The sequence below is a fragment of the Rhincodon typus genome, chromosome 6, assembly GCF_021869965.1.
Source record: "Rhincodon typus isolate 14 chromosome 6, sRhiTyp1.1, whole genome shotgun sequence".
Taxonomy (NCBI): domain Eukaryota; kingdom Metazoa; phylum Chordata; class Chondrichthyes; order Orectolobiformes; family Rhincodontidae; genus Rhincodon; species Rhincodon typus.
Genome location: NC_063337.1, coordinates 24477572 through 24490008, shown reverse-complemented (window position 1 = coordinate 24490008; position 12437 = coordinate 24477572). Strand labels below are relative to the sequence as shown.

At 42.4% G+C, this 12437-nt stretch overlaps 2 protein-coding genes across 4 annotated transcripts in view; one reads left to right on the top strand and one right to left on the bottom strand.

The window, feature by feature from the left end:
- lhfpl6 (LHFPL tetraspan subfamily member 6) overlaps window positions 1-3352 on the bottom strand; it is a 167454-nt gene extending 164102 nt beyond the window's left edge. For both annotated transcript variants that reach the window (XM_048598242.1, XM_048598243.1), the window contains exon 1: window positions 2965-3352. In XM_048598242.1, coding sequence (XP_048454199.1) covers window positions 2965-3352 — 388 coding nt within the window. The remainder of the gene's footprint in view (window positions 1-2964) is intronic.
- LOC109935927 (conserved oligomeric Golgi complex subunit 6) overlaps window positions 1-12437 on the top strand; it is a 149820-nt gene that overhangs the window by 7893 nt on the left and 129490 nt on the right. The window lies entirely within an intron of this gene.

Sequence of the window (12437 nt, the reverse complement as noted above, 5' to 3'; positions counted from 1 at the left end):
AGATGCCAGTTTAAATGCCAAAGATTAAAGATTAATCAGAGTCCAGGTGTATGCTTTTCCAATCAGTTTTATTTCAGCTTATACATCACAAAACTCAACATACGGATTACTTGTTCCACATATATCCATATCCGGATCTTGCTCAATTATCTCTTAATTAAAGTATAATCAGCCTCATTCTATTTGATCTCAGACATACCAACCACCTGTGCAATTATAAACAATAGCGTGACAGAATCTTTGGAAGAAGGCATGAGAAACTTACGAGGACTGTATGTTTTGAAGAGTATGGGCATCTGGGGCAACAAATGTAATCTTATCGATAAAAGCAAAGTACTGCAGGTAGCTGGGGATCTGGAATAAAGTAGAACGTGCTGGAGAAGGAGTCTTGTGGCAGAATTCCAGCAAAGCCTGATGCAATTTGGAGGAACAGCACTTCATTTTCTGCTCCAACACTTTACAGCGTTCAGGACTCAACATTAGCTTCAACAACTTCAGAGTATGAATGTTATTCTCCACTTTGATTACACAACTCTCTCCCACTCAGTATCATGTCTGCATGCATTTCCCCTCTGCAGAGTTGACCTACTTACTGCTTTTAACACCCACTAATAGCACCTATTCTTCTCTATTTCTTTCATCTACTATCATTAGCATTCCCTTTGCTTTTTGCTCTGGGCACCTTCACCAGGTGCTCCACTCGCTCCTCATCCCAACTTGTCAACAGCATAAAAACCTTCATTTATCATCCTCTTTTGGTTTCAGAGATGAAAATGTTAACTCTGTTTCTCTCTCCACAGAAGCTGCCAGGCATGATGAGTTTCTTCAGCAATTTCTCATTCTCATTCTGTCAGTATTCATGAGGCTGACTATAAGGTACTTGGAGATTTATCTCTAATATTTTTATCTGGGGGCTTGCTATGTAGCAATACTTACTAAATCCTTCATCTAACACTCAAGGACAATATTTCCTTATTATTTTGAAAGGAGTTTCAACAGCAATTACAACATATATCTGAACTTTTTGAAACCTTGGACATAATCACCAACCAATAAACTTGGAAGAAAATGTATAATTCAAAGGAGTAATTGGCAATGCTACATCAGACTCCCATAGTGTGATCTTACATATGTCTATGCAAGTTCTAAGTTACTACACATAACCACAGTCATAGATTTCAACTGACCTCACACTGTAAGTACACATGTAATTCTGTCCACAACCAGACATAATGGTGCATTCAGACTGTGCCATTTGTATGTCAACACTGGAGTTTTCAGTTTGGCATAACTCTGTTGCACAAACTCTTCTTATTTCATTATTGCTTGTACAATTATGTTTATTTATGTTTTCATGAAGGTCCAATTTTTACAGTAATTGCTTTCAAGTGCAATGAGGATGCAAGCTGATAGCCTTGCCATCCTTTAGGAATCAGAGTACTTCCTATATCTGGCATCATCAAGTTTCTAGAGTACAATGTAAGCAGTTTGGCTTCTTCCCAACCCAATCAATCTCTATTCTGTGGCTCATTACACCAGGTCTCATCAAACCAATTTCAGTAAAACCACTATTCAGTTCACCATACTATTTCATATCCTGTAATACTTTTTGGCAGGCTTACCATCTGTCTTCATAAATGTGACTGAAATGATTAGATTTTAGGACTTTTTTCTCCAGTAAAGTTAATCCCAATGTATTCAGAAAAATTGATATTGCATTTATAAAATAGTTTTTGTGTCTTTAGGACATCCCAAAGTGCTTCAAAAGCAATGAATTACTTTTTGGCTGCCAATTTACTCAAAGTCAAACATCAATAAGCTGACGTGAGAAAGGATGTAAAAGAGATTCACAGGAATGGTTCCATGGATGAGGAACTCCAGTTACTTAGATTGGAAAAGTTTGGATTATTTTCATCAGAGCAGTGAAGGCTGAAAGGAGATTTGTAAAGGTATACAAAGTCACGTGGGTACGAGCAGCACAGGTGGAGAAAATAAACAATTCCCATTGGTGGAAGGATCGAGAACAAGAGGGCACAGATTTAAGGTAACTGGCAAAAGAAGCAATGATGTGACGAGAAACTTTTTCACACATAAGTAGTTAGGATCTAGAATGGACTGCCTGAGAGTATGCTGGAGGTAGTTTTCATCACAGAATTCAAGAGGGAATTGATTAACTGTAATGTATAGAGTTGTGGGAAGAAGAGAGAGGAGGGCCACTAGGTGAATTGTTCCTTCAGGAGCCAGCACAGTCATGACTGACTGAATGGCCTCCTTCTGAATTGAAAACATTGTGATTCTATGATGATAACCTCAGTCAGTGGTATTCGTAGACAAAGAACCCAAGAGCTCAGTTGCTTCTCATTGGAATAGTAACATTGGATCTTTCACACAGACCTCATTGGGTACCTAAAGGCTCATCAAAATTAAAGCACTTGTAACAATGTAACAGCCCGTCAGCACTGCACTGAAGTACCGGCACAGATTAGCTGCTCAAATCCTCCAGGTGCAAAACACTTTTCAGTGAAGCTAAACACTCAGCTCATCACTAGTCCATCAAGGCAGACAAAACATACATAAAAGAATTATGTATAGCAATAAAAGCAAGGATAACTGTAAATAACAAAAGCTATCTCTGCCTAACCTGCCTGGCATTTTTCCAAGATTTATGATTATGGTCAGAGCAACTGAAAAATAATGTATCACCTGGCAGCATATGGAAATAGGAGATGGAGTTTCACTGCACTACTGTTCTAACTCCATCTGATGCCTGAGGGTATGCTCATAGCAAGGTTTAATGACTCTCACAACAAACGTAACAGAGTGGCAGTCTGCAGTTGACTAAACAGGTACATGCTATGTTTAAGGTGCCGTTAAAAACTGGAGGTGAAAATGAGTGGTGCTCCCTTGCTGAGACCCATTTTGCACACACAGTCAGTCCCCCTGTGTCACTTTGAAGGCACTTACCTCCCACGAACTGAATGCCTCCAGCCACCCTGCCCACTGTCCTGGAGATGAGCTCGGAAACACAGCAGCCCATGAGCGCAGTGAGCGCCACCAGCAGGAGGAGACCGCATCCCACCCCGGTCACCACCGAGCAGATCTTCCAGGCCAGGCTGGGGATACCCAGGAAAGAGGCGTATCTGCCGCACTGCTCCACCATGACCACCGACTGCAGCTGACCTTCCTGGCGCACCGGGTAGGTGCAGCGGCGGAACACGCCGAAACTGACCGGCTTGTCGAGCTGGGAGCCCAGTAACCAGTAGGGCATGAAGAAGCCGGTGCAGGAGGCTGCAGCACACAGCAGGGACAGCGTAGCCCACAGCATCCCGGCACAAGTTAGACTTGAAGACATCTCCCCCAGCAATTCCACAGATCCCTCTGCAGACTCTCTCCGGCTGTTTCCTCGGTAATAATTATTTCCACTGAACTTCAGCAGAGTTCTGAAGTCGTCTTATTCATGCCGTCTTCCTCCCTTCTGGAAAACCCTGATAGAAATAAGGGGGAGGGGGGTTAAAAACTGTTTATTAAACTGGATATTTTTTCTTTATTTTTTAAACAAAAGTTGCCATTTGAACGTCTGCCGGGATTGTCCAGTTGGAGCGACCCTGCTCTAAAGGAAGCATTGACGGCGTCAAGTGTGTCTGGAATCTGAGCTGGGCAGCCACCTTAAACTGCGGGGAATTATTTAATGAACTCGATCCTTAAACAACTTTTTTTTAAATCAACAAGACGTGAAACGCCACTTCTGAATAATAAACGATCAAACAACAAAACTGCGGTCTTCACGATTGTTTTGGAAAATCCCGTTAAACTCTTTTGTGAACTATATTTTTTAAAAAAAAACTTTAAAAATCTGTAATTGTTTATCCTAATAATTATTCTTTAAAACAAAAGGACTTTTAGTTTGTCAAACTCCTAACAGGGTGGCTGAAAGTGCCATTCTATTTCAGCCAATACATACTTGCATCTTCCGCGCGGATCCTCCCTGTAGTCCGAAAAGGTTGAATTTTGGAAAAGAACTTCCCTCCAGGAGAGAGGGAGACTGGGTTTTTTTTTTGAAGAAGGAAGCCTCACTCCTGCCTTTCTCCCGCAGCCAGTGTTGAACTGCCTCCTGCACACACACAGAGTCAATCCCACAGTGTCTCACTGTACCGCTCTTCCTGACAGCAAATATTCAGCACACATTCCGAGGAGCAGATCGAGGCAGCGTTGGTGGGGCGGGGTGGTGGTTGAATGAATATTCCTGACAGCTCAGCCCCGAAGCTGTCAATCAGACCTCAACTCCCAGAAAACAAATCCAAAAAAAAACACGCCCCCAGCCCCGCCCACCCAATCCCTTCGAAAACGGAGGGAACCTGCGAATTTGTATCTAAATTCGCTTCACATTTTTTGATGTGTATGTTTAGTCACAGGCACGCACCCACCGGAGTGAGAGGTAACAAGGCTGCGAGCCCAAATAGCTAACGTTTCCATCCCTACAATCTCAACGGCGCTGACAAAGGAGGCCGTTCAGTCCGGAGTGGTTGTACTAGCGAATGACTCAGTGGGGGGCAAGTACTGGTGTGTGGTCCATGAAAGACTCGATGAGTTTTGCTTCACCCTTTGTGCAGTGAAGAAATGCTTGACCGTGCATTTATGGTCGGACAAACTTGATGATGCTCTGCTGGTGTTGCCTTAATATAATCTGGCTCTCTCACTGCCGTTGCTTATTTTGCAAGGCATGTGTGGTAACGGACCCTGCACTCCGATGCACTTTGTCTAGACACCCCCTCTTCATTTTAGCTGGGAAGGTCTGGTTAGAGCTGACACCGAACTATCGACTTCCAGAGTAGTTGCACTGTCCTAATAATGCTGCCTAGCATGAGATCTGGGTAAAACCCGAAAGAACTACGGATGCTCTAGATCAGGAACAAAAGCAGAAGTTGCTGGAGGGTCTAGGCCCGAAACGTCAGCCTCTCTGCTCCTATGATGCTGCTTGGCCTGCTGTGTTCATCCAGCCCTGCACCTTGTTGTGCTGGAAAAGCTCAGCAGGTCTGGAAGCACCTGTGAAGAAAAAACGTTTCGGGTCCAGTGACTCAGTTCTGAGGAAGGGTCACCGGAACCGAAACGTTAACTCTGATGAGATCTGGGTATCGAGGTTCAGTCTGACACTGAAGAGGCTGTTAACTTTGAGTCTGCTGCATCTCTGGTTGTACCTCATCTAAAAATGTCTATTGTCTGCAGTTCTACTAAACTCTTTTTGCACACTATTATACAATCATTAAACTGATCTTTGTATTACAGATCTCCAGTACCATAAGATAGGAGCTGAAGCCAGCCATTCCAGTCTGCTGTGCCATTCAAATGCCATGGCTGATCTGATCGTCCACTTTCCTGCCTTTTCCCATGAGCTATGAGATATAAAACTCATACCAGTACAGTTATTCCATCCTGTCTTCTGAATGTCAATATAGGACTGCTGATGTCAGAGTTATACCATCAGAAATATATCATTAACACATACATTCTCATTACACTACAAAGTATATTGTTCAAAAATGCTAAAAGTGCCATTGCTAGCTGGTGCTGAAGGACAGGTTATTCAACTCAACTGCAGTCAGAATGCAAAAAGGTTGACACGGGAGACAGGAAGCCCTGGACCAAATGTTCCCCAAACAGAAGCACTGACATTGTAATCATAAGATGCAAGAGCAGCAGAAGGCCATCCAGCCCTTTGAGTCTGCTCTGCCATTCAATGAGATAATGGCTGATCTGATAATCCTTAACTCCAATTTTCTGCTTTTTGCCCATGACCCTTCCTTCCCTTACTGATTACAAGTATGTCCATCTCAGTCTTGAACATACTTTATAACCCAGCCTCAATGTCCTCAACAGTAAATAATTCCACAGACTCACTACCCTCAAAGAAGACATTCCTCTTTATTTCTGTTTTAAATATGTGACCCTTCATTCTGACATTATACCCTCTTGGTCCTGAATTCTTCCACAAGGTGAAACAACCTCTCCACATTTACCCTGTCAACTCCTCTCCGAGTCTTGTGTACTTCAAGAAGGTTGCTTCTCTTCTAAATTCCAATGAGTATGGCCCAACCTAGTCAACCTCTCCTCATAAGCCTGTGCTTCCGTACCTGGTATTAGACTCCTGAACCTTCCCTGGATTGCCTCCAATGCCAGTATATCTTTCCTTAGGTAAGAGGCCCAACTGTTCACAGCATTCCAGCTGCAGCCTTGTATAGTTTTAATTCGACACTCCATTCCCTTTGAAAAAAGGAAAACATTCCATTCTGTCCCATTTCTGAAGAAGGGTCCTGACCCGAAATGTCAGCTTTCCTGCTCCTCTGATGCTGCCTGGCCTGCTGTGTTCCTCCAGCTCCACACTGTGTTATCCCTGACTCCAGCATCGGCAGTTCTTACTATCTCCAAACGTTCCATTTAGAGCAGAATTCTACTTGTAGCAATGCTATTTCCACCGTGCTCCCATGGTATTTGAATGTCTGGCTGCCTCCATGGATAAGTTGATGGCTGCCGTGGGCAGCAATGTATAGCACTCTCAGACTCTCCTGGAAATATGGAATATGTAAAGAGATTGTTCTGCCAATCTCCTTCCAGGAGACATCTGTGGAAATTTCAGGTGTACAATTGTAAGTTTATTTTTGTATGCAAATACTCACAAACAAATCTTTCTCCCAGTTTCCTTAATTTATATTTTAGGTGCATGAATGCTTAATGCAATATTCACAGTAGCAGATCAGAGGAAGAAGATGACAAGCACTGTAAAGGTTTATGAGATAACAGTTAGAATAATTGTATAAACATATGAATTAAGATTAGAACAAGATCATTCAGCCAGTTTGAGCTGATTCTGTGGAGGAGAAAACAGAGTTAACGTTTCGGGTCCAGTGACCCTTCCGGACCCGAAACGTTAACTCTGTTTTCTCCTCCACAGATGCTGCCAGACCTGCTGAGCTTTTCCAGCAACTTTGTTTTTGTTCCTGATTTACAGCATCCGCAGTTCTTTTGGTTTTTATTGAGTTGATTCTGCTGTTTTATAAGATTTTGGCTGATCTAAATGTGGCCTGAACTCCACTTTTTTGCCTACCCACAAAATCCTTTGGATCCCTTGATCGTTAAGAATCAATCTGTCTCCCCTTAAAAATATATTCAATGACTGCCTCCACTGCTTTCTGGGACAGAGAGTCCCAAAGAATCATGATCCTGTGAGAGAAAAAAAAATGTTCTTCATCTCTGCCTTAAATGTGTCTCCCCTTAATCTTAGTTCCTGAGAATTTCTTCCTCAAGGAGAATCATCCTTTCAACTTCTATCCTGTCAAGTCACCTCAAAATCTTATATGTTTCAAAGAGATCACCTCCTATTCTTCTAAACTTCAAAGGATACAGGCCCAGCCTGTAAAACCTTTCCTCATAAGATGGCATACCCCTACCCCACATCTTATAATGCAGGTACATCCTTCCTTAAAGAGATCAAACTATACAGAATACTCTAAAGGGGACCTCAACAACACTCTATACAGTTGTACCAAACATTTCTAATTTTACATTCAAATTTGCAATATTTACAAAATACTATTTGCCATCCTAATCATTTGCTTTATCTGCATATCAATCTTTGTGATTCAGTACCAGGTCCCTCTGTAGCTCAGAGTTTTGCAATTTCTCTCCTTTTAAATAATATGCAGCTTTTCTATTCTTCCTGCCAAAGTCCCCATATTTAACTACATTTGGCAAATTTTCACTTAGCCTACCTATATTCCTTTGCAGACACCTTTTATTTAAAGTTTCTCGTAAGCTGTATGTGTGTGCAGCCATTCTTATGTCCTGCACAGGTAATCAGCATCAGCATCATTCCAGAAGTCACTGCCATGCATAGGCCTTGGTGGCCTATGAAGCCAGGAAGAAAATTTAAGGGGATGTTGCCTATGTCCTCTCCCCAACTTAGTTTTCTGTCTATCTTTGTCTCATAAGAAAATTTAACCACCATAAATTGTAAGAATTAAAGTTCCAGTATTGATTCCTATGGTGTTCCATTCATCATATCTTGCCAAGCCAAAATTGACCCATTTGCGCCTATTCTCTGTTTCCCATAGATCTACCAAATTAACCATCAATGCTAATATGTTATCCCTACACTATGAACATTTTGTTTTACATAGTAACCCACAATGATGCAGCACCTTGTCAAATGCCTTCTGGAAATCCAAGTATAGTATGTCCTCAGGTTTCCTTTTGTCCACACAGTTTGTAAATTCATCAAAGAACTCTAATAAATTAATTAAACATGATTTCCCAAAATGAAGTCAAAGCAGTTGCCCAGTGGGTGCTGCTCATCACTTGCTTCTCCAGATCTTCAGAAAACTTGGTCTTGACCACAGAGTCCCTGCTCCGTGACATGTTCGTCTTCCACCCTTCATCCTCTCAAATGGGCATCACCAAACCACTGGCCTCATATCATCATGCCTGCTCTCGGACCAACTCAAACCCAATTCCACCGTTCAGGACTTTGCTTTGGAGCTCAGAAACACTTATAATTTGCATGCTTCTACCAGCTCACATTGCATGCGGGAACATACACAACATCCCATGCATCTTACACAGGTCGGGTCTTGTGGCTTATGGCTTTCTTTCATAGCACTACCACACGTTGCGCTTACCTGGAGGTTGCCAGCCTCTATGGCTTGCATTGCTTTTTAGTCTGTGGGAAGAGGTGGCAGCTTGTCATAGTTCATAGCACCGAACAGTCGAAGGGGTGTACATGTTGTTGTATGGTGCCTTGCCATGTTAATGTCACATCTATAGCATGTGCCAGCAGCTTACCCGCAAACACACTGCAAGTGCATCAGTCAAAAGGCCTGGTGAAAATCAAGGGGACCAGTGCTTAGTGGAGACAAAGGAGAGTACAGTCAGTTAGGGGTAACACCACAGTCTGTCAAGGGACCCACCTTGTACCAGTGTAAGGGGTTGGATATGATCAGTCCTGCAACCAGTCCAAGGATTACAATGTATGGCAATTGGGTGCTGTGGAGATATTCGTCCAGGAGTTGGCCACTTTTTCCTGCAATGAGACAAAAAGAGGGATTGAATCTATTGGAAATGAATTGGAGAACATTTAGTAATGAGGCAGGAGCAGGAGAGGTGTTGAGGGAAAGGCAGTGAGTGAGTGAGTAATGTAGAGGGCAAGAAGATTTGGTTGGGAGGATGAGGGGTTGAGAGCTATTCAGTGGACATGATGCGTGCAATAAAAAGAATTGTAATAAATGTGCCTTGTAAGATGGGTGTACAGTGATAACGTTAGAGTGAATGGTAGCCCTCTGAGTGTGATATAGTGGAGAGAAGTTGGTGGGACTTACCCTTGTGGAGCACAGCTTATCAATAACCCTCTCACTGCATTGCAGGGCCATTGAGCTTCATGAGGGACACTGCTTTGATCCGGAACATAGGAATTAGGAGTGAGAGTAAGCAATTCAGCCTTCAAGCCTGGTCTGCCATTTAATATAATCACAGCTGATCTTATCCTGGTCTCAACTCCACTTTCCTGCCTACTCCCCATAACCCTTTACCTGGGTCACTATCTTGGTCCAGGCTGATTGAAACTGGTGGCATGGAATCCTTTGCCAGTCAGCAGGAAGATGCACTGCTCTTTTTTCCACCACGTCATCCACTGGCACCTCCAGGACCCTGTGGGCAAATCAAGAGACAACTTGGCCTTTGTCAGGCACTTTCTTGGGTACAATGGAACAGGAGCACAGTGTGGACAGCAGTTCTGGCTTGCAGTGTCTGAAATGGTGTGCAACCAGAGTTTAAATGTGGCAACATAAACAGCACAATGTCTTGGTAGCAGCGAGCAGTTCCATAATTCCCTGAGACAGGCACCGAAGAGGCCAACTAATGGGATCAGGAGTAGACCTTTGCGAGAGAAAAGCCAGCATGGACTACGGCTGCCATGAATCTCACTGAAAAAAAAAAACACTTTGTCAAAGAACGGAAAAATTCAGTCCTGTGTTTTATAAAACGTTATATGTAGTACGAAAAATATAACTAAAAAGAATATGGGGGAGATAGTAGGAACTGCAGATGCTGGAAAATCTGAGATAACAAGGTGTAGAGCTGGATGAACAAAGCCTTCCTGCTCCTATGATGCTGCTTGGCCTGCTGTGTTCATCCAGCTCTACACCTTGTTAGCTAAAAAGTATATGGAATCATTTAAAAACTAATCGAATGCTGCAATGAGAACACTTCATAGATTTTCTAGACTGATGAATTAGGATAGACCAAATGACTTCTATTTTTTTAACCCATTTGTGACCTTGTAAATCAAATGTCATGGGAATTGCCTAGAACCCTTCAGTCAATATGACTTTGACAATTCAAAATCCAAATAAATTCCCACTGAATACATTTCTTTATTTGTTCACAGAATGTGTATGTCATTGGCTAGCTGAGTAGTTATTGCCCAACCCTAATTGCACCGGTGATGGTACTGGTGAGCTGCCTTCATGAACTCCTGAAGTTCTTGGGCTGTAGGGATGCAACAGTGTTGTTAGGAAGGAAGTCCAGGATTTTGACCCAATGACAGTGATGGAATGGCAATATGGCTCCAAGTCAGGGTGGTGAGTGACTTGGAAGGGAACATGCGAATGGTGGTAGTGCTCCCATGCATCTGCTCCCATTTCCTTGTCGGCAGTAGAGATCACTGCTGTCAATAGAGCCTTGGTGTGTTACTGCAGTGCATCTTGTAGATGGTTGCACTTTTGCCACTGTGTGTCACTGGTGAATGGAGTGAATGTTGAATGTGTTGGAAGGGGTGCTAGCAAAGTGGGCTGCTTTGCCCGGGATGGTATCCAGCTTCTTGAATGTTGTTGGTGCTGCAAGTCACACTCCTAATTTGTGCTTTGTAGATGATGGACAGGCACTGGGGAGACAGGAGGTGAATTACTTGCCACAGAATTCCTATCCTCTGATCTGCTCTTATAGCCACAGCATTTATATATCTCATCCATTTCATTTTCCAGTCAATGACAACCCCCAAGATGTTACTAGTGGAGGATTCAGTGATTTTAATGCCATTGAATATCAAGGATGAATGGCTAGATTCTTCCTTGTTGAAGATGGCTCTTGTGTTATGTTCAAAGCAGATGTGCAGTATTCCTCTAAGGGTCATGCACATTATATCATCACCATATCATACCATGTGATCAAATAATATCAGCCCCTCATTATCCTTCTTACAGAACTCTGTCCCCCTGAAGCCTGACTCACTAAGGGAAGCTTGCTGTTGTGCATCCAAATTGTTTAGCTTGAGCCCAGGCACAGAAGTGCCTGTGGTTGTAATGTACATACGTAAATACCAGAAGCTGTAATAAAAATTCATTGAATTATTTAGTACAACATGACCCATGACTTATATTTATGTTATTGGAGCTAACATAAGTATCACAGCATGTTAACTTCAGATCATCGCTATACCTGGCTCCATCAAGTCATGGTGGCAGCAAAATGGTAAGCAATGAACAAAACTACTAAGAAACTAGGAATAAAAGAATCCAAAATGAAGATTAGGCAGCCCTGGGTCATGAAGTATTCAGATGACAAACCACAATAAGTTTATATGAGTATCTTAAATAGCCAGGAGACAGATATACCACCTTTCAACATAAGGCTCAAGATTTATCAAGCTTGAATCCCTCTATCTCCTCTTCAAAACTAAGAAAAGCTTCAGGTTGCTTCCCAACGTAAAAGTTAATGTACGATTGTTGAAAGACTTCTCACAGGTTTAAAAGCAAAATCCATGTGTAACAGGCTTCTTACAAGTGATACTGCCCAGTTGAACCACACAGCCCTCCTGCTTGAAAAAAAAATGGCTTTATAAGCTCTGAAAGTGCTTTTCTAAACTAGAGAAGCTTACATATGTATGTTTAGTAGTTGATTGGTTCCACATTTTATTTCAAACATACAAACAAGAACAAGGGTAGACCACTTGGCTCTTCAAGCCTGTTCGACCATTCAATAGGATCATGGCCAATCTGACTTTAACCTCAACTCTACATTCCTGCATACCTTTGATAATGTTTCATCACCATGGTAAACAAGAATCTATCTACCTCTTCCTTAAAAATATTTAAAGATTCTGGATCTAATGCCTTTTGAGGAAGTCAATTCCAAAGACTCACAACCCTATGAGAGAATTTGTTTTCCTCATCTCTGTCTTAAATGGGCCACTTCTTATTTTGACGCCATGATACCTAGTTCTAGACTCTCTAACAAGAGTAAACAGCCTTTCCACATCCACCTGGTTAAGTCCCCTCAGGATCTTATATGTTTCAATTCAGTCACCCCTGACTTTAACCACCAGAGCATAGTGGTCTAGCCAATCTAGCCTTTCCTTCAATTTGGCATCAAAACCTGCGTGACATCATTAGTCC